Source organism: Phoca vitulina, unplaced genomic scaffold (genome assembly GCF_004348235.1).
Source record: "Phoca vitulina isolate PV1807 unplaced genomic scaffold, GSC_HSeal_1.0 scaffold7, whole genome shotgun sequence".
Classification (NCBI taxonomy): Eukaryota; Metazoa; Chordata; class Mammalia; order Carnivora; family Phocidae; genus Phoca; species Phoca vitulina.
The window spans coordinates 66,250,813-66,273,941 of NW_022589710.1; the positions used below are offsets into that span (position 1 = coordinate 66,250,813).

General features: G+C 46.0%; 1 protein-coding gene across 3 annotated transcripts in view; it reads right to left on the reverse strand.

The window, feature by feature from the left end:
- Nucleotides 1-766: 766 nt before the first annotated feature.
- SETD3 (SET domain containing 3, actin histidine methyltransferase) overlaps nucleotides 767-23,129 on the reverse strand; it is an 81,909-nt gene continuing 59,546 nt past the window's right edge. The window contains exons 7-13 of one of the 3 annotated variants that reach the window (XM_032405905.1): nucleotides 21,581-21,639; nucleotides 20,199-20,313; nucleotides 15,190-15,264; nucleotides 13,949-14,115; nucleotides 13,005-13,090; nucleotides 6,449-6,609; nucleotides 767-5,765 (exon numbers count right to left, since the gene is read on the reverse strand). In XM_032405905.1, coding sequence (XP_032261796.1) covers nucleotides 5,334-5,765; nucleotides 6,449-6,609; nucleotides 13,005-13,090; nucleotides 13,949-14,115; nucleotides 15,190-15,264; nucleotides 20,199-20,313; nucleotides 21,581-21,639 — 1,095 coding nt within the window. In that variant the 3' untranslated portion in view covers nucleotides 767-5,333. Of the gene's footprint in view, nucleotides 5,766-6,448; nucleotides 6,610-13,004; nucleotides 13,091-13,948; nucleotides 14,116-15,189; nucleotides 15,265-20,198; nucleotides 20,314-21,580; nucleotides 21,640-23,129 lie in introns of those variants that run through there. The other 2 variants (XM_032405904.1, XR_004299604.1) reach the window with 2 other exon arrangements.

Sequence of the window (23,129 nt, forward strand, 5' to 3'; positions counted from 1 at the left end):
CAGGCTCACTGCCACAATGCATCAGTAACACCAGGGGCGTTTTCCTGAGCACCTACTCCGCTCCCCGCACCGCGCCGGGATTACACACAACGTCGCGGCTCCTCCTTCCTGCAACCACGAGCTCATTCCATTCTGCAGAGAAGAAGAAAATCAAGGCTTGAACTTCAAGAAACCTGCCGTAGGGCCCAGACTACGGTGGAGAAAGGAGCGATCAGGATTCGAACCTCCCCGGGGGCATGCGGGCCGGGAGAGCAACCACCGCTTGGGCACCCCGACGTCAGCAGCCCCGGTCAGCCTAGAAGTAGCTTCTCTAGAACCACGCGCTGTTAAGACAGGAAAGGATGTTCTGAGGTTCAAGCCACAACACGGTCCTCTTCTACTGGAACACTCTGGAAGGGTCGGGGTACAGGAGGAAACAAGGGGTGAGATTCCACGCCAACCTGGTTCCGGGAGGGAGGAGGCGTCCCCTCGGTGGGGGAGCCGTGCGGGGCGCGCCCGAGGTGCCAGTTCCCACACTAGACGCCAGGGACGCGAGGCTGAGCCAGCCACGCAGTGCCACCTGCACACCCACGCCCGCGAGCTGGGGTGCAGCGGGGCCCAGGCTGTGCCCGGGGGGCTCTCGGTTGCCTGGAACTGAAGATGCGAGGTGAAGGGTATACACACGCGTGTACGCACACACGCAGCTGTGTGCATGTATGCATATCTCCGTGTCTGTGTGCACGTTTGCATATATAAAACGTACGGACACACACACACACAGGTATGTGTGAGTCGGAGCTGACAGGAGTGTGACAATCTGGGTGAACATTCCCAACTCCATAAATGGTGCTCTGGGTCCACGAACACAGACTTCTCTGCCTTCCTGTGTTGCTTCTAAAGGAGACACCGACCGCGGCACCTGTGTTTCAAGGGGCTGGCGATCGCTACCTTCTCCCACCTAAAGAAGCTCATTCATTACAAGTTGGTTAAACACCGCGGGGTTCTCCATGCGGGGGCTGGGCACGGTGTTCAGGATTCAGTCCCTGCAGGACCCCTCCTCCCCAGGAGGCGTGGACTTCCTGGCTCTCCCTGGCCCCACTGCAGGATGCACAAACGGACTGCTGACAGCCAGTCCAAGGTCCTTCCTCCGGCATTTCTCTGCCCACTGAGTACCAGAGCACACAGTCTACCCTTCCAATGACACGTGGTGTGGTCTGCCCGGATTCTTTGTTCAAACGGCCGCCCCGCCACCTTGAGGGCAGCAAGGGTTTTGGGAATCCTGAATTACTCACAGAAGCTGCCATTCACCAGGAACACAACTCCTGCTGAGTCCGGGTCTGAAGTTCCTCAAATCTATGGACAGAGGCAAGCTGTGTGTCTGCAGAGCACGGGTCATTTTTGCTACCCCAGTCCCATAAACATTTTCTGAATGCTCAGCATGCGCAGACACTGTGCCACCAGCCGGTATGTGCATGATCTCCTTTGGTCGTCCCAGAGCCGGGAGAGGCAGGAAGCACAGATATCCTACAGGAGGGTACAAAAATGTCCACGGACTGTGCGTGCTCCCGTGGAGGGAGAACCCGGGTCTGTGTCCGGAATCCGCACACTTAGCCACCGTGCCTGGCCTCCCCAAGCCTCTGCAAAGTGATTAATAAAATCAGAGCACCCCAGATGTTTAGAACACCATCTTCAGCACAGTCATCCTGCTGGTGGGCGTCCTTAGAAAGTGCTCCCTTACTCAGGGGCCACCTGCCTCCCCCACGCTGGCCTCGGCTCTGCCTCTGTGGAGACTCCGACTGGGCATGGGCCCACCCCTCCTATGCTCCGTGGACATCACACGGCTTCCTCCCCCTCAGCCCAAGCGCACCCAGGACCAGCACGGCAGCGTCATTTGAATAACAAATTCACCAGTGCATTTAAATACAATTCCAGTTACTCAAATTCAATTTACACACAGAATTTTAGGAATACATTATGTAAGGTGCTACGGATGAAAACAGTAGGCTGACCCCTAATGAGGTCACTGGATTCTACTCTATGCTGCCTGAAATTGACATTCAAATCGGACTGAGCCCCAATCTTGGCTCAGGGCATCAGCTATACCCAATTGAACATGCTCATTTTGCCAGATCAATAATATGAACGTGGCACAATATATCACATAAAAAGCTTCTTCCCGTAGCCATGGTTACAGCACTTTAAGATCTGGGCTCTCTGAAACTCACCCCCCAAACCAGCCGCCACGATGACTCCTCATTTTCTTTACGGACAGTCCTATTTTAGTGCTAAGCTCAAGTCACAGGTACTTTCTTCGGTTTTGGGGTTTTTTTCTTAATTCTTTCACTCCAACACGTACATATTAACCACCAGAAAATACGATAAGTCATGATTTACAGAAAAATCCCTATGTTTAAGTGAAGGCTTAATTTAGCATAACCCTGTGTATTGTATTGGGAACCTGAGAATCTTTTTAATGTCTTACCCTATCTCTCTCTCGCTCTCTCTCAAAAAAAAAAAAAAATCTTTCAGTGAGCCTGTTCTAGAAACGACTGGGGGAAGTCACCTATCAATTGCCAGTCTGTGTGGAGAAACGGGGTGGTTCTCCAGGCCGGTAAAATCTAACTGCTAAGCGTGTACACAGAGCTAAGGAACAGAAGCAGAGGCCGACTCTCCCGGACACTAGCCCGAACAGCCTCAGATCCAAAAGCATTAAGAAAAAAGTAAACTTGAAAATGATTTGAGAGAAAGGTCTATTTTCGTGACAGATGGCAATGAGGGCTCTTCAATGCCAATTTAATCACTTTTCCTCGATTTTCAAATGCTTAAGTTGTGGCTCCAAGTGTTTGTGCACCAGCATGGGATCTGCTGCGCTGAAACGGGGAGGAGGGTGACTAATGTGCGCCTGGGTCTCGCCGTCAGCCCAGGGCAATTCCACCCAGCTTAGGGAAGTGAGGTTGCTCGACGGACACTCCATCCTCCCACGGTGAAAAGTTCTGTCCTCGGGGCACCCGGGTGGCTCAGTCGGTTAAGTGTCTGCCTTTGGCTCAGGTCATGATCCCAGGGTCCTGGGATCGAGCCCCACATCGGGCTCCCTGCTCAGCGGGGAGTCTGCTTCTCCCTCTCCATCTCCCTCCGTGTGCTCGCTCACGCTCTTTCTCTAGATCTCTCTCTCTCAAATAAATAAATAAATCTTAATAAAAAAAAAAGTTCTGTTCTTATGAGCACCATTCTATGTCACAAAGGCAAAGACCGCCCTTGATTGGGAGCCTAATTTATATAATCACTTTTTGGTCCAATTACCTGAACAAACAGACCCGTCGGTGGGGACTTAATACACAGAATAGTCTCCAAATTTTTAAGCAGGGACTTTTGATAATCACCTTACAAGTAAGAAAAGAAATGGAGTCCCCGGGGGGCCGTGACGACCCCCATCAGCAGTGCCCTGCGGGCCAGGACCTAAAGTCCAACTCCCACCCAGGGCTCTGTCAGCTCCATCGGACTCGTGTCTTTTCCAGGGAATATTTTGTCACCCCATCTCAAGACACTATTTTACATCTCAACTGTATATACTTTTTCCAAGGACGTATTTAATACTAGACTTAACTCTGAAACCAATGAGAAAATATATCCACAGACATACTGGTGATCCAAGTCTGGGTCTATGGGGGGCTTCTATGCCAGAGCAGAAAGCGCCTCACATACACAGTTCTGCCTTTTGGAAACTGATCTGTAGGTTTTACAGACTATTCCTATCTTTGGTAAAGTATCTCAGACACAAGGCTGATGGGGCAGTTTGCAATCACAGGCATCATTATGAATAGGTCGAAGCTGCACACCCATCAACAATGGCCTAGAGTTACGGGCGTCCGTCAACACTGATAAATGCTACCAACCACGTGTAAAAGTGAAACCTGCCCCTCGTATTTAATGGCCTCCTGAGCTCTAGAAGGCAATGCATCCTCAGCGCAGGATTAGGCAACTTATCTGCAGATCTGCATCTTCTCCGAGAAGAAACAGGGAGAATGTCCTTAAGACCACCTGTGTGCACCAATGTCACCAAAATAGCAGGGTGAAGAATTTACACAGCATTTTCCAAAATAAGTGATGTCCTTCACAGTTAGGACCTCGGAGATGATGTGCAAACTTGTAGCGGAGGAAGACTGGCCATCCGCGGCCTGAGAACCGGTGGCTTTCTGGGCACACCATCCCTAGGCCTTGGCCTCCCGGAAAACCTAAAAGCGCCCTGTTGGTGTGTGCCCACCGCCACCAGGTCCTCCTCAGGGCAGCCCCCTGCAGGCTGGGGAGTGGCCGACCTCAGGCCCATCCTGCATCTCTGCGTACCCGGGGCAAGCACAGCTCAGGGCACAGGCCACGTTCGGACCTGCTCCAAGAGTAAGCAGGATGGTTTGCGTCAAGGCTCAATTCAAAGGGCCTGTCCCCACTCAAAGAAAAGGAATAGACAAAAAATATTAATCATGTTTTCCTTTTAATAAGGCTTTTTACTCAAAAGTGTAGCTTTGAAAATCTCTAGCTTGTTGTGAAAACCAGAAAAGCCAGGGAGCCGCCTCACTTCGAACACCGCCATGGCGAGCTGGACCGACGCGGGAAATCAAATGCAACACTTTAAAATCAGAGCCAACATTTAAAACTAGGAGGATGATGCATGTCCTACTGTGATTCAAGGAGAAAGGACAAGTTCTTAACACAGTAAAACAAAACACAAAAGGTAAACAAATCTTTAGAAATCACTAGATGTGTGTGTGTGTGTGTGTGTGTATTTATATAATTAGGATTATCATCAACATTTAAAACTATTAAAAATAAGGTTGCCACCTTCACTTTTCTTTCAGTACCGGGGTGTTATTTTTTTAGGAAAAAAAAAAAAGTTTCGCCCCAACCCTCAAGTTGCCAGACCCCGACCCCAAGCCTGCTCTGTGCTGTACAACGCCCCCCCTCCCCCACGCTGAGCCCCCAGAGCGCCGACACCCAGTCCTGCTGCCGTCCTGGTTGTCAAGATGACAGGCCCACAAAAGCACAGCTGAGAGCAGAACTGCATTCTTCCCCAGGAAGAAAACACATTTGCCCACAATGGGTCTACAGAGTCTGCCAAAGCACCTCGTTGGTGGCTTGATAACCTGTTCGTTTTGCCCAGAAGCAAGATGGCAATCTTAATCAAAGAGGGAAGCTAGATTTTTTTAAATAACTTAAAAAAAATCATTTTTATATAAAGCAGCAAAAACATCTTTTCCTCTCTGCAGAAAGAAAAATGTGAACAAGAAAACACAGCGATGTAAATGGACGGTTCATAAACTTGCTCAACTCACCCCCCCACCAGACGGCACCTCCTCTCAGGGCTACTGCTCTCTACCACGCTCAGTGCTATCTGAAGAAGATGCTTTGGTGCCTTCAGTCGCTCTTCTACTTTCCTCCTGATTTAAATTTCCCTTTTCTGACCTGGTCCCGTTGGGGATAGAGTTTTCACCATTCACGAGCCCGTTTTCCACAGCCTTCGCCCTGCCGACGGCCTCGGTGAGGGTGAGGGCCTCCTGCACCCCGGCCTCCTCCTCCAGGCTCCGCAAGGCCAGGGGCAGCCTGGCGCCCCCCGTGCCACTCTCCTCACACCGGGGCAGCGGGGCCCCCACCTGCACCTGCTTGCGATAGTGCTCCCGGTTCGCAGCCGCGCTCTTCACCGCTTTCTCCAAAATCTCTTTTTCTCCTAAGCGCAGCTTGATGGCCATTGCTGCACGAACAGAAAGGTCGTGGTTTTTCAAGAAGGATTTGTCTTCCTGGAAAACAAGAAAGAGCAAAATTAATTATAAGAAGTCTAAATCAGCAAAAGTACAGCGACAGAAGGCAGATCAGTTGTTGCCACGGATGGGGGCACGAGGGAAATGTGAGGGGTGACAGAAGGTTCTAGAACTTGACTGTGGCGGTGGTTGCAGGACTATGTGCTTATATCAAAATGTACACTTTAGAAGCGTGGGTTGTATTGTATTTAAATTACACCCCGAGAAAGTGATCATAAAACCAAAATGGTGAGCCTAAATCAAACGGTGTCCCACCACATTTGACAGGGAACTTGGCTTATTTTAAAAATCATTCCTTGTCTGTCTCGTGCACTGCCAGGCCCCAGGGCTCGGCACTGGGCTGAATGAATGAATGAAGGAGCGAGATGCATGTGAAGTTAGTGGTGCAATGGTAAACCTGGAAAGCACAAATGAAAACTCCGAATTACAGGAAAGTGTTGAATAATTTTTAAAAATTCATCTTCTAGTCAACAATGCCTCAAGAGGATTCTTTTGAGAAGTATAAATGTGTTAAATAGGAAAATATTAATAAGTTGAATGAAAAATATCAGATATACAACGATTTTGCTAACAAAAGTCATTTACATTTAGGAAGGAATCTCTTTTTAAAAATCCCTAAAAACATGACAAAGCTCAAATCCTCACTGAAGCGATCTAATTACCTCAATAGTTGTTTTGTATGTTTTTAAAAGAAGCGAGGCTCGATCTTCAAGAAATGTCCAAAGTCTGACCTCATTGTCCCAGCTAACGGGATATTCAGAATTACCCAAAGTGAAGATTCTGTCGAGAGCATTATCTCCCAGCAAATGTTCCTTCAATTCTTCTGCAGAAATACAAACAGCCATCTGTGAGGGAGGAAACAGCACGGCTTCTCATTTTAACAAGCAGCCCACCTTGGAAAAGATCTTCCCCAGCGACGTCACCCGCCTGGGTGAAAAGCTCCCCTGGATCGATGGGCTGGGCCAGGCCAGGCTCTCCAGAGTAAGTCACCACTAGCCTTCCTGACTGGGGGTCCAGACCAAGCCTTGGCACAGCCCTCCACCTCTCGTTGCTTTTATGAGGGACACTGAGAGCTTTTAGACAGTTTCACAAGATACGTTTTAAGGACACATCTACAGGGACACGTCCCTTATTCTGACGACAGCCTTCTCGCAAACCACGCGCTCAGTCACACCAACGGGGTCAAAAAGACGTTCAGGTGAACGATGTAAATAGTACAAACGGGTGACAGCACAACAATCCAGTGACCCTTCTAAATTTAAATCAGATTGGTGCTCATGGCAGCAGTGGACCTGACAAAGCTATTTATCTCCTCCTACAACACATAAACCACAAACCAAAAGAAATAAGAAAAATGGACTATAAAAATCTTAGTTAATGAAAAATGTGCCTTTTTCCCTCACTTGTCAGGAATTTAAACAGAAATTACAAATAAACACAAGTGAACAACTCAATTACCTTCAAATATATTTAAGAAGAGGAAAGGATTCAGCAACTGCTCTGAGCATTTCAGCTCCCGGCACATTATCTTCAAGAGACCCAAACATGCTGATCCTATTCATGCTCAAGAAATACACCCCAACTTCTTATGTAATTATGAGACAGTATCTCTTTCAGAGCAAAATGCCCCACAGCTGTCACTATTTACAATTCAAACTGAAGAATCTGCTGCCAGCAAACCAAACTTTTATTAGTATTAGTTAGAGGAATTCAAAGAAGAATACATCAATTGTCTTGACACGACAAATTATCTTTCTATGACTAAAGAGACACTAAAGAGAATCAGCAGACCTAAAATGATTCAGGCAGTTTGTTTTTTAAGGAAAAAAGAAGTTAATCTAATGTTCAAAAAAGAAATTTATTAGGTGGCATTTGTTAGCAAAAGATCATGATAAAATTCAGGGCTTTTATATTTTGGATCCTATAGTTTATGTTCTTTGTATAAAGTGCTGAAAATTTAAAACATGCTTCCTGAGTGGTAGAGATTTCTTTTCAGAAGCCCCCTCACTAAGGTCACTGGTTTTGTTTTCTTCCTAAACCCGCCCAGGGTCAGCCCTCAACGTTGAAAAGCTAAGGGGCAGAAGCAGAGCCTTCTCTCTCTGCTACCTTTAACAGTGAAACTGGGCTTATTCACTCTACTGGGAACATGAAACCAGCAAGGGGGGCGGAAGGGGACATGAGGCCGTGTCACCATGTGACCAGAGGCTTCGTGAGTAGGCCCTTTCCCCTGCTTGCCTGCAGCTAACAAAGCCCTGACAGATCCTCTGAGTCCCCACCGGGGCTCTGTGACTTCACCCGGCCACCACGGGAGTACATGTGGGGTCACCCCAGACAGTGACCAGTGCCCTAGCTCCTCAACCTGGCTCCGTGTTGAACGCTGGTTCGTCCAGACCCCTGGACTACTAGGATCTCTTCCACGAATCCTGTTCTTTGCAAACCAGCAGGAGCCACGTGGGATGCCTGGGACGCAGGCTCTGGATGAGCAGAGCTGGGTCCTGATGTGGGGCCATCACCTGCCAGCTGAGGGCCACGTTACTCCTGCTCTTCGAACTGGAGTTCCCACGTCAGTCACGTGGGAATCCCTATGCCTCACAAGCCTGATGAGAATGAGCACGAAGTCTGCCCCACACTGAGCACCGGCACAGTGACAGGGATCAGTATCACTGTCGTCTCTTGTTACAAATTCCTACAGGCTATGAACTATGACCTTCAGTGTTCTACCTCTGCATCGTATGCAAGAAAAGCCCATAGGAAACCCTTAACTCGAGCCACGACCAAAGTACAAACTAGCCGGAAGCGCTAACTTGAGGGGCAGTGAGTCTATAGCAATGTGGCTGCTCAGAAGGGGGCAAGTGCCATCTCACAGCTCTGTGGGTTCCAGCAGCTGGTGTCTACACTGCCTGGGTCTGGGGACTGTCTCTACCACCTCCACCCTGATGTCAAACCCTGGACCGGACAGCATTTCTCCTGCATCCAGACAAGAGGACAGGGGGGCCAAGGACAACAGAGCCCAGTAGGCTCTGCCTCTGCAGACCAAACCGCCCCTTCCCTGCTGCTGGGGCAGCTTCCTTCGGACAAGTGCTTATCTGTCTGCTCAACTAGATGGTAACTCACTTACTCACTTCTTCCTACCCAATCTGGTTTGCACAGGATCACAGGATTTACGGTAGTTTACAACAGCAAACACACACACACAATTACAAGTGAAACCTCAAGGAAGGGAATCATAAAGATCAGAGCAGAAATAAATGACATAGAAACTAAAAAAAACACAATAGAACAGATCAATGAAACTGGGAGCCGGTTGTTTGAAAAAATTAATAAAACCGATAAACCTCTAGCCAGACGTACTGAAAAGAGAAAGGACCCAAGTAAGTAAAATCACAAACGAGAGAGAAGAAATAGCAACCAATACCACAGAAATACAAACAATCTTAAGAGAATATTATAAAAAATTACAGGCCAACAAATTGGATAATTTGGAAGAAATGGATAAATTCCTAGACACATATGAACTACCAAAATGGAAACAGGAAGAAATAGAAAATTTGAACAGACCGATTACCAGCAAAGAAATTGAATCAGTAATCAAAAATCTCCCAACAAACAAAAGTCCAGAGCCAGATGGCTTCACAGGCAAATTCTACCAACCATGTAAAGAAGAGTTAATACCTACTCTCAAACTATTCAAAAAATATAAAAGGAAGGAAAGCTTCCAAATTCATTCTATGAGGCCAGCATTACCCTGATAACAAAATCAAATAAAGACACCACAAAAAAAGAGAACTACAGGCCAATATCCCTGATGAACATGGATGCAAAAATTCTCAATAAAACACTAGCAGATCGAATCCAACAGTACATTAAAAGAATTATTCACCATGATCAAGTGGGATTTATTCCTGGGCTGCAGGGGTGGTTCAATATTCACAAACCAATCAACGATACACCACATTAATAAAAGAAAGTATACGAACCATATGATCCTCCCCATAGATGCAGAAAAAGCATCTGACAAAGTACAACATCTATTCATGATCAAAATCCCTCCACAAAGTAACAGGTCTAGAGGGAGCATACCTCAACATAATAAAGGCCATATATGGAAGACCCACAGCTAATATCACCCTCAATGGGGAAAAACTGAGAGGTTTTCCAGGATGGTCAGGAACAAGACCGAGATGTCCACTCTCACCATTGTTATTTAACATAGTACTGAAGTCCTAGCCACAGCAATCACACAACAAAAAGAAATAAAAGGCATCCAAATCAGCAAAGAAGAAGTAAAACTTTCACTATTAGCAGAAGACATGTTACTATATATAGAAAACCCAAAAGACTCCACCAAAAAATTGCTAGAACTGATAAACGATTTCAGTAAAGTTGCAGGATACAAAATCAATATACAGAAATCTGTTGCATTTCTATACACCAATAATGAAGCAACAGAAAGAGAAATTAGGCAATCAATCCCACTTACAATTGCACCAAAAACAATAAGATACTTAGGAATAAACCTAACCAAAGATGTAAATGATTTGTACTCTAAATTAAACTATAGAACACTTACGAAAGAAATTGAGGAAGACACAAAGCAATGGAAAGACATTCCATGTTCATGTATCGGAAGAACAAATATCGTTAAAATGTCTATACTACCCAAAGCAATCCACACATTTAGTGCAATCAAGATCAAAATACCAATAGCATTTTTCACAAGAGCTAGAACAAACAATCCTAAAATTTGTATGGAACTACAAAAGACCCCGAATAGCCAAAGCAATCTTGAAAAAGAAAAACAAAGCTGGAGTCATCACAATTCTGGACTTTAAGTTATACTACAAAGTAGCAGTAATCAAAACAGCATAGTACTGGCATAAAAATAGACACATAGATCAATGGAACAGAACAGAAAACCCAGAAATGAACCCACAATTATATGGTCAATTAATCTTTGACCAAGCAAGAAAGAATATCCAATGGAAAAAGACAGTCTCTTTAACAAATGGTGTTGGGAAAACCGGACAGCAACATGCAGAAGAATGAAACTGGACCACTTTCTTACACCATACACAAAAATAAACTCAAAATGGCTTATTAAAGACCTAAATATAAGACAGAAAACCATTAAAATCCTAGAGAAAAACACAGGCAGCAACCTCTTTGACATCAGCTGTAGGACTAGGTATGTCTCCTGAGACAAGGGAAACCAAAGCAAAAATGAACTATTGGGACTACATCAAAATGAAAAGCTTCTGTACACCAAAGGAAACAATCAACAAAACTAAAAGGCAACCTACTAAATGGAAAAAGATATTTGCAAATGACGTACCTGATAAAGAGTTAGTATCCAAAATATATAAAGAACTTAACAAACTCAACACCCAAAAAACAAATATTCCAATTAAAAAATGGGTAGAAGACATGAATAGACATTTTTCCAGAGAAGACATACAAATGGCCGACAAACACAGGAAAAGATGTTCAGTATCACTCATCATCAGAGCAATGCAAATCAAAACCACAATGAGATACCACCTCACACCAGTCAGAATGGCTAAAATTAACAAGTCAGGAAACGACAGATGTTGGCGGGGATGCGGAGAAAGGGGAACCCTCCTACACTGTTGGTGGGAATGCAAGCTGGTGCAACCACTCCAGAAAACAGTATGGAGGTTCCTCAGAAAGTTAAAAATAGAGCTACCCTATGATCCAGCAATCACACTACTAGGTATTACCAAAGAATACAAAAATACTAATGCAAACGGATACAGGCACCCCGATGTATACTGCAGCATTATCTACAACAGCCAAAATATGGAAAGAGACCAAATGTCCACTGACTGACGAATGGATAAAGAAACTGTGGTATATACATACAATGGAATATTACTCAGCCACCAAAAAGAATGAACTCTTGCCATTTGCAACGATGCGGATGGAGATAAAAAGTATAATGCTAAGCAAAATAAGTCAGTCAGAGAAAGACAAATACCATATGATCTCACTCATATGTGGAATTTAAGAAACAAGACAAACGAGCAAAAGGGAAACAAGAGAGACAGACAAACCAAGAAATACACTCTAAACTCTATAGAACAGGGGTGCCTGGGTGGCTCAGTCATTAAGCGTCTGCCTTCGGCTCGGGTCATGGTCTCAGGATCCTGGGATCGAGCCCCGCATCAGGCTCCCTGCTCAGCGGGAAGCCTGCTTCTCCCTCTCCTACTCCCCCTGCTTGTGTTCCCTCTATCGCTGTGTCTCTCTCTGTCAAATAAATAAAAAAAAAAAAAACCTTTAAACTCTATAGAACACACTGATGGTTACCAGAGGGGAGGTGGGGGGGGCGGGGGGAGATGGGGGAAATAGGTGATGGGTATTAAGGAGTGCACTTGTGATCAGCACAGGGGATATATGATTCCCATATTGTACATATTACACTATACATTAACTAATTGGAATTTAAATAAAAACTTAAAAAAAAAAGTAGAAGTGAAACCTCAGGACCATGGGATTGGGGCGGGGCGGTACATTTTCAGACAAAAAATGAAAACGCAACCACAATAGGTCAAATCTCAGTATAAGAAACCCCAAATGTCTTGTCTTAAGTAAACATAAAAGTAGATGCTCAATACATACATTTAACACTTTCTGTACCCGAAATCAGAGGCTGCAGACAAGAACATTTTGTGATGTAAACAGATTCTGTTTGCAGCGTTAATGACTCTAACAGGATGCCTGACATTAAAAAGCTTGCCAGCAGTTTCAGATCTGGAACGCAGAGTCAGCTGCCCAGTGAAGTCCTGTGGCCCACGTATGCCACGCTGACCACGTGACGTCAGGGGGCACTCACACGTCAGCACGCCGCGAGTGAGAGGAGGCTGTCTGCGGAGCGAGCACAGCAAAGACTCCCCTCTACAAACGCAGAATTTTCATGCAGTCAGACAACCCCAGATGTTTTAAGTTTTCTTCCAACCCAGTAGGGAATCAGTTGTTTATTACAGATGAATATTGACAACACATCAAGAATTTAATAAAACATTTCCAGGGTCAAACAGATCCACTTCGGTTTCCAATAGTGCCTTCTCCCCTCTCCCCAAAAAGTGCTCTAGTTTTAAACAATTGTATCTTTAATCTGAATCTTTAATCTAAATCTATGATTTACACTTCATGAATTTTTTAAAAAGTCAACATCTTTTTTTTCCCCCGGAAATCATTTACCTTCGGTCATGCAGAACACGCGGAGAAAAGCCAGGAGCTGCGCAGAGACCGGTGGCTCGGTAAAATGCAGCGCAAACACACTGGAACTGACAAAAGTGGGAACAGCATTAGTCCCCCTGCCTGGGCACCTGCTCCCGGCAAGCGAGATCCCTTCACTCTACACTCTGCAGGGTGGGTCATCCTCAAGGGGCGCCCACCCCTCGCCTGAGCCCTACAAGTACTGCCTTTGGATGCCTGGGAAGCGCAGGACGGCGGGCTTCCCAGAGAGGACGGTGGTGACTGCCGGCTGTCCGGCTGTCCAGCATCTAAAAGCCTTCACCTCAGGGTGCACACGACATACTCAGAGAATTAAGTGTGCCCGTGGTTCTCAAAAACTGTTAACAATAATTTATGTTGAGTTCACATTTTAATCATTAATCAAATATTGACAAGTTCAATAAAAACAGGTCTGGATAATCCATTTTCATTAAGAACGGTTCCTCCATTCCCCGGAGAACTAATAAATCATAATTCTTGTCTTCTTTATCATTTTGCACCTCAAATGCAAGACAATCGTGAAGAATTTAGCCAGAAATTCTTGAATGGGGATCATGACTTCATTACAGAAACTAATGGTGGCAAAGAATTAAATGAAACAAATTGATCCGGGTCATTAACCTTTTCAAGGTGAAAGACACTAATGATCCACAGTATTTATTTAACTTAATGAGGAGCTCAGGCCGTGTCCCCTGGAACGGACCGTGAGTGCTCCCAACGACACAATGATGTTTATCTGAAAACACTGCTAAGTCTCCACGCATCTCTGTTTAAACCTGCTGTGTAGCAGCGACAAAGACATGAAGACAAACCACTCTAGAGAAGTTGTATTAACGCACCAACTAAACACTACACAACTGAAAATACTTCAAGGGACACAGGAACGAGGTGAGTGTTTCCGTACGTACGTGGGGATGCCGGCGCGGGCCAGGACCTCAGCCTTCATGGCGTACAGCCGGTCACTCTTACTCACTCCCAGCTTTATTTTCACTCTGTCGTGTGAATTATTGTCAAAGAAAAAACCACTGTGGATCACAAACTCTGCATTTGACCGAGTGCCATAAAAAATGTAAATCTGAGATGCAGTAAAGAAAAAAATAAAGGGATATAAAAGAAATTCAACATCATTCTCAATACAGAGCAGGGCAAAGGATCAGTTCCCCTATGTTCAACTGTCCTTCCCACTAGGGACACACAGCAGCTCTACAGTGACTACTACATGTCTCCCCTGCAATCCCGCAACCCCCCAGCTGCCCGGACGGAGCCGGGTGACAGAGGGTGTCTATTCCCGCTGCCACGTGGGCCTGCCTGCCTCCCAGAGGAGCCCAGGCCACAGCACTCCCTGCCTCCTCCCCGTCCCTGGGACAGCGAGACTAGTACGTACGGCTGACGACTGGCGACCGTCCCCCCTCTCCTTCTAATACAAGAGTCTCTCCTGGAACAAGATCTCAGACAATGTCTGTCAGACACTCATTCCCAGGTCCTGTGGCAATTCGGCACCTAGCAGGAGGGTTTCTAACTCTTCTGCAGGAAGGGCCGATCAGCACTTCGTTAGAGTAATACTGTTGGTTTTGTCTCAGTTGGAACGTCAACGGTCGGTCGGTCAACGGCTGACGTCAGTTCTGCTTTTGGGGGTTAACTGCTTGGTCAGAAGCCCAATAGGCAGAAAGCAGGCATTCAAAGATGCGCATTTTCAAATGTACTGAAAGGCCTGACCCTGCCCCCACCCAGGTTATGAGAGAAAAATTCACAGATTAAAGTGGATATATAAGATCCACGGCTCCCAGTCCCCTTGTTTTTGCCATTTAAATAAACAGCCTCTTTATAAACAAGGTTCTAATCAACAGAAAAAGAGAGAGAACAATGCGGATTATGTAATTGAAAACTGTGGTCTACTGTCATAACACGAAGTTTATTTTCAGTTGACGGGATCACAAATATTAGGTCAACTGTGCAGGTAAGTGCCTTCACATCTTTTTTCTTTGTGGACCCAAAGCACAGTATGTTTCTTACAGCTTTGGGTCTCAAGATGTGTTCCCTAACCAGTCCTAAATACAAATCCCCCACTTTTCTGAGTTAAATACCCTCTCAACCTGATCCACGCAGTTTAACCCCGTGCCCACTGGCCGGCCGACCTTATGCCGCCTACCTGCTCTCCCGCCCGGAAGTCCCGCAGAGCGACACACTCACAGCGATCATCTTCCAGGTTGTAGCCAGTGGTGATCTAGGCGGGGGAGAGGGTGACAACTGTGAGCACCAAGGTCTGCGGTCCCCTCACTCATGAGGGTCTTTTTCAGCAATTAGAAGATAAAAAATACCCAAAGGTACTGCACTCTGTATGCTTTACTAAACTGACAAAGAACTGCTTGGTTATTTCCATTAATCCTGTTTATACCAGAGATTCTTATACAAGATTCTGCACCTCGAGTAAAGGACCTAACTATTAGGAAAATACAGCATACAGATTATCACTCGCTCGCCTCAAGCATAGTCACTTGTCCCAAAGCAAGCCCCCCAGACGGAAGCAGGGTCTCCTGGAGAGCTCTAGCTGAATGGCAGCTACGTTTGGCCACCAAGAAATGAAAGTGTGTCTTCCATTGGATAAAGAATCAGGGAAAAAGAAAAGCCTGTTTCTAGATTATGTACATATTTTACCCTGAAATTAGAGAAATTGAAACTTTCAGATAAGCGAAGGGAAAATAAAATAACTGAGCTGTAGCCTATCCATTCTCAGCTGCGTGCTAGGCTGTTAGCATCTCTAAGCCCGCTCCCTACACCAGAAGCCTGCATCTCTCCCCAATCTCTCCTGTCCTGGGGGGCCAGGCAAGTCCATGTCTTGATGCACAAGGCACAGAGATATTCCTGGTGCCACTGCTGGTCAGCACTTGAACTCCTAAATTATCCTTTGGGTTCTTTCCTTCCTCGTCATTGCCCTGCGTGGCCGAGGTCCTTACCATTTGCAAAAACCTTCCGACTGGCTTCAAATTCCTCACTGTCCTTCCTGCATCTCTAGTGACACTACAGTGTCGACCTCCTGTTTAAAACCTTTTGGTGGCCCTCCACTCTACCCATAGGAAAAAATCCAAATTCTTGAGCACGGCCGATTTATGGGGAGGCCCATGTCTCCCTTCGGCCTCTTGACCTGCTATCGCCCGCCACACCGGTCTCTGCTCCAGCTCCCTCATGCCTAGAACTACCTTTTGCACCTGTTTTGCCTGAGCCCTGGCTTCTTTAGGGGTGCCTGCCCTCATCCTACCCAACCACCCTGCACTCCCAGAGCCCCTGTGCTGTCACCCCTCACCTAACACCGGCCCCACCAGCCAGACCTGGAGCCCCCTTCTCACCTGTGTCCCCAGCACTGAGCACTCTGTACCTGACACCTGAAACTCTGATAATATTTACTTGATGCATGAACCACCAGGGTAAGGAACAGGTCCCCAATTTATATTAAAAGCTCCTTCTGGGGCGCCTGGGTAACTCAGTGGTTAAGCATCTGCCTTTGGCTCAGGTCATGATCCCAGGGTCCTGGGATCGAGCCCCGCATCAGGCTCTCCCCTCAGCAGGAGGCCTGCTTCTCCCTCTCCCACTCCCCCGGCTTGTGTTCCCTCTCTCGCTGTCAAATAAATTAAAAAAAAAAAAATCTTAAAAAAAAAAAAGCTCCTTCTTAGACGTCCACCCCTCAGAGCAGCCTCCCCAATCTCTTAGATTGTCTGAAACTGCATGTCCTGAGAATCACCACTCCAGACCGCCGCAAGTGCTACTTGCTCATAAAGGGATCAACAGCTTGGATCCAAAAACTTACTTCCGAATCCAGGGAATGGCATTTTTAGGATGGAGGGCCATGTGACGATCATCCTTAAACCCAGTGTCCCCAGAACCAATGGCCTACGAACCGTCTACCTAGAAATCCCTCATGCTTCTGCGCTGCAAAGCCAGCAGAGACACAAAAACGACGACAAATGAATGCCGCTCCCAGGAATCTGGCACATCTCTGCTCACAGGACAGTTTCAACACTTGATAAGATCAGCCCTGGGAAGTTCCTGCCCAATGTCAAAATCGCTGTTCTGACCCCAAAACATGATTCTGGTGACAAGGATAGAACAGGAACTGCCCGAGAGCTCCCTGCCCTGAAAGGCTGCAGCTCCGCAGCCGTGTTTACACGGGACCCGGCAGGAGCCGCAGATAGCAGGAGGGCAGGCAGGGAAGCAAGAGGGGCAGGAAAGGGCCAACAAGAAACAAAAATAATTAGGTAGAAACACGGGAGGTAGACAACAGGCCGGGAAGGGAGGCTCACGGAAGGGGAGGCATGGCGATGTTACACAGGGCACCCAGAGCAGCCTTCCTTGAGGAAGTGTGTGAGTGGTCTTGCAGACAGTGTTTCAGGCAGCAGGAACAGCCCATGCAAAGGCCCAGAGGTGAGTGTGTGCTGGTGTCTGAGGAAGCCCAGGGTCCCAGACCTGTGTGTGCTGGGAGTATAGTGGGGACAAGTTAAGCAGGGAGCCTTGTCTGTTACTTATAAAAACCTGGGCTTTCACTTTGAGACTGGAAGGCTTGTATAAATCTAAATGTTTTAGACGTTTTAACACTCAACCAGAAAGACCTTCAAAAAGAGCCTCTCTCAATTCTGCTTAAATTTCCAGGGGAGTTATGCTCTCCAATACAAGGGCTGGTCACCTCAACATGCTCTACCCACTGGACGGACACAGTGGCCTATAAACCACGTGGCAGGGTCCTCTGCACAAACCGAACCAGCTCAAGAAAGGAAAACTGCTGCTCACATTAATTCTGAACCAGTCACGCAGAATTTAAAGATACATCTTATCTTACAATTTAATATCATGTCCATAAACTTGTCTGAATCTGTTTCTCCAAGTGGCTAGGAAATGGGCTCACACATGCCACCATCTCTGGCCCAGGGACCAACCCAGCCTTTTCCCTTCTCCCCTAGTTCCCTGCCGCTCCTGGTCTGGAATTACTGCTGTAGGCTCGGCTCTCCCATCTCTGCTCCCAGAAGCAGGTTTTTGTCAGAAGCACAGCGTTGCCGGGTTACAAATTTCTACCTACTCCCTCGGCGGTAGTCAGAACAGACAGACAACTACTGTCAAGATAGACACACACAGAACAGAAACTCGGCGGTCTGAAAAGCCAAGCCTTAATTTCAAGGACCTTATTTTTAAAAAGAGATTAACTGTTAATACATGTGATATACAACTTCATAGTGTTAAAATAGATTCTCAAATTCTACCAGACGCAATTTCCCTTGAAGTCTTATAATTACAATGGAAAATGGTTCAACCAAGGTGTGGAGTTAAGTATTCAGGGAAAACGACCACTGTAAGAAAAAGCACCAGCATCTTGTAGAAACCTTCTAAAGGCCAGCAATGCTTCACCAGCTCTGGGGTGGGATGCAGACTTTATGAACAGTGCTAGAGAAAACACAGCATTCGTGGTTGTCACCAATGCATTATTTTTATTTTGAGATGCACTAACTTTTTGTTTTTTACTCCTAGAGGGAAAAGAGTGAATAGTTTAATCCGATTTACATGAAAGCAACACAAAAACCAGTGTGTATATTAGGGTGTGAGGGCGCAAATGCACACAAAGGAGAGAAAGATTTGCACAAAACCATTAACCATGTACCTGGAGGGTGTTGAGCAGAGGGACCCGGGCCACGGGCAGGGCCGGGTGCTGGCGGGGTGCTGGAGGGGAAGGGAACCTCCATATTTTATTCCCGCAGAGGCCTCTGTTTAACTGTTTTTGTTTGTTTACAATAGAGTATGGACGTTTTTAAATTTTAGATATAAAACAATGAACTCTAATGATCAATCAAGTTTGAGAACCAATGATCTAATCCAGTGAAGCAAAAAGAAAAATACTATAGTCAAGTATTAAAAGCTTTTTGAAAAATTTTAGAACTTCGATCTTGTAATCAGTGTTAAGATAGCTCTGAAAGGAGAAAAAAAAAACAAAAAAGAATGAAAGTAAATAAAATATACTGCTCCTTACTATGGCTAATTAAATTAAGCATATCTAAACTAAGGCAGAAATGTAATTGTAAGAGGGGAACTCTTCGTTCTCCACAAGTTCAGAGTATGCTTGTTGCTACACCTTTCCAAATCAGCACCAGGGTATTCTAGCTTCCAGTGTTTGGCACGCGTTACATGTGTTCTGGCCGTTTCGTGGGGTTAGATGTGAAACACTCATTTACAGCATTTTTTAAGCCCGTTTATAGTACTGCTAATAATAACAAAGGGAGCTGATGTTGAGAAAAGATGAACAAAAAAGTAACCAAGCTGGTATTCCAGTTACAATGCTTAAAAATTCAAAATATTCTGAAGTTGATCCTATTTCTGTGTACGGGTATCAGGAAATCTTGCTCAGACAGCCCCCTCAGCACAGAGAGCGCGTCAACCTCCACCGTTGCCGGGAATCCAAAGAACGCTGAGGAACAGGGAGCCAGCTTCCGTGGCTTCCTCCTTTCACATGTCGTAATTAACAATCATCCTCAAATTTCCTTATTTTCTTAGTGTCTCCTACCCGGTGCTTCCCACGCCAACCCTGCATGCGAGGCCAGGAGCCAAACGCCCCGGAGCGCCTCCTCCTGCCCCAGCACCAGGGAAACCAGCACCGGCTCCTGAACAAAAGCAGGTTAAGAAGCGGGGCCAAGGATGTGGCAGTGTGTCAGGTGAAGGGAAAGGGAACAGCAAGCAGTCAGAGAACATAATAGCCGGGAATGTAGTCAGCAAAGAGAGAAAACAAGGAACAGAAAAGGAAAAAGAAGAAAGGTGTTTTTTTTTTCCTTCAATAAATCAGTATTTTAAGACAGTAAGAAAAAAAACTTTGGTTTAGTCTGTGGTTCAATAAGATAAGAAAATGAATGTTTAGGCTGGAATTATGGCTTAGCAAATAAATGCAGTTCACTGTGGTTTCTGAAAGTGGAATGAGATTCAAGTTCCTGGTTTTTAGGATTCAGCAAACGCAAAGAGAGAAATACACCAGCTTCTCTCTGTGGGAGGTCGGAGGGGTGGCTCGGCTTGGTTCTGCCTGCTCCCTCTGGAGGGAGGCAGCAAGGGGGCAGGATCTGCAGGTGGAATGTCCACTCTAAAGCTTATTCACCACAGCTCCCCGGATTAAACACAACGCAGAGGGGGCGTTACCAGGCCGTTGGTGTGATTGCACATGTCCCATAAAGGAATCAGCGCCAGGGTCACCCGGGAACCGTCCTCCGTGGGAATTTGGTTTTGTCGAGTCATAACAGAAGAGACTGCCCACCTGTAACGATCAGAAAAGAGGTGAACTACGGTAGGCACATTTCAGAGCCCGTGCAGTGAGACCTCAACGAGAAACTATGGTTTGTCTGACGTCTCACCAGTGTTCAAAACCTTATCCTAAGTACCACAGGTGATGATTGGCCTTCTTCATCATTATTTAAAATTAAATCTAGGGCTGAGGGGAGAAAGGGGAAACTGGGAGGGAAAAAAAGACAGAGAAAACCCAGGGGTGAGGATAAAGGGGGGATGTTCCATCCAGGGAGACGGAGGGTCTGGAAGGAGGGCCGGAGACAGAGATCTCCAGGCCTCCAGTCTTCAGCGCAGCCGGAACCCCCCCCCCCCCCCGCCCCGCGAGCCCACACCACCTTCTCCTACCCAAATGCTAACTCTGCACCTGTATGAAACCTCAGTGAAAGGCAAACAACATAACTCCTTTCTGACCAGAAACCCTCTAAGAACTCAACAAAATGTGGCATGTTATTTTTTATTACGTTGTGCAGTCAATTAAATCTTTTTGTTTAAAAAAAATTACATGATTTCACTCATATGTGGAATTTAAGAAACAAAACAGAGGAGCATAGGGAAAGGAAAGGAAAAATAAAATAAGATGAAATCAAAGAGGGAGACAAACCATAAAAGACTCTTCATCACAGGAAACAAACAGGGTTGCTGGAGGGGAGGTGGGTGGGGGATGGGGTAACTGGGTGATGGGCATGAAGGAGGGCACGTGATGTAATGAGCACTGGGTGTTATACGCAACTGAAAAATCATTGAACTCTACCTCTGACACTAATAATACACTATATGTTAATTAATTGAATTTAAATTTTTATAGAAGTCCCCACTTTACACTAAAATAGTCTATTTAAAAAGGGGGAAAAGTCCTCATGACCACCCCACATGAAAGTTAATCTCCACTATCACCTGGCCACCTTGGCTAATCCCCACCACTACAGGTGAGGGCAATTTCTGTGTGGTTATTAAAATGCTGATCCTTACCCCAGCTGTCCATTATAACTTCTCCAGGACTACCTGTCTGGGGGCTTTAACTGGTCACAGCAGGCACTTCTTACTGAAGTACTTCCCACTTCCAAGATCCCCAAATCACTCAGAAACCACCCCCCAACACACACAATACACAACACACACCAAAGATGTAAACACACACCCCCCACAACCATCCCCCGCCACATCACAACACACACACACACACACACACACACACACACCACCCACCCCACCCCTCCCACCCCCACCACCCCACCAACCTGTAGTCCTCATAAGTGAAAGCATCCTTCAAGGGCAGTTTGTTGGCGTGAGGATGGGTCTGGGAATTAGAAGTTTCAGAAAGCAGACGTGAAAAGAGAAGAAGGGAAAACAGAAATCAGTCAGCAGAATTTCATTATTTAGCTGCCTAACAGATCCTAACAAGAGCCAAATGAAGCAGGAGGCGTCCAGCCGCGCTACTGAGGGATCATCGTGCTATTATGCTCTCATACATCACTGTCAACTTAATTTGTTGTGCCCAGCAGCCGCCATAAATCTGCTTCTTCATATTTCGATACCAGAACCCACAGACACCACGCAAAAATAAAATTTAAGGTGGACTGACTTTACCAAAGGTGGGCACACCCACGCTCTGAGAATCTGATCAAAACTGAAACCGGGAGCCTCCGAAGTTAGGGGTCTGTCCTGGCCTTCCTCGAATCCTTCTACCCACAAGCTGCATATCCCTCATGAATACATTTCAAATCTCATCTTATATCGATAAAAGGAGCAATTAAAGGCACTCTAATAAATTGAAGGTTCTTTCATTTATCTCCGACTTAAATAATTTGGATGGAAATCAACTTATGTGCAAATGAATCATATACGTAGTAAATGCGGCTCAAGTACAGAAAATCAAGAGAAAGAGTTTTGTGAAATCATAAATTTTACAAACAAGACAAAGATAAAACAGAGAATGACCTATTTAAATCGGACTACATTTTTCCCCCTCTGGACAAAAGAACATTTGGTAACGATGTCCCAAACGTCACACTTATGAGAACATTTTATCCATTCCCTATTCTCTCAGCACAACGACCCCCCCACCCTGGACCTTTCCAGCGCTCAAAAACTTTGTCTCAGTTAAGAAATTAAAAGCTGTAACAGCATAATTTTAATCTTCGGTTTCAATTCCGGTCTGACAGACAGACGGCAGCGAGTGACCAAGTGAGCAAACGGCCATCCCCAAGACGCGACGAGACCCCGCTGTCCGGTCTCCACGCCGCTGCCGATGCGTGGAGCTCTGTGCAGCATGCAGTTTGTATCCTGGCGCATTAGCATCACAAGTGCACAGCCATTTATCATCGCTCCCCGTAATGTACTTGCTGGCACCGCGCGCAGGACAGTAGGGGATGAGGTAAAAGTGGCCCAAACCGTAAATCAATTAGAAAACAAAAGCTTGTGCTCAGTGCGCAATTTTAGGCAAATTATATACTACAAAAGGCTGCCAGTTGGGTGTTAGCTCCCAGGTGCCCGCTCTCTCCTCTAATTCTTCACCCGGTTTTAACCCTTAGGAATAAAAGTCAAAACATAATGTGTGTGTAAGTTTGAAATGTTGCAGGAACATAAATGAAATTAAAGAAGGTATGTCTCAAGTCAATATATAAAATGACATATTGCCCAGAGGAATTTTCCAGCTGCTGGTGGCAGATCGGGATTTTCTCTGTTAAAAAAAGAAAAAAAAAAATCCGATGCTTTGGTCAACCCCAGCGATGATGCGAGAATCCCAGGGCTTGAAGCTTCTTTCTAAACTCTTCTTTGTAATGAATG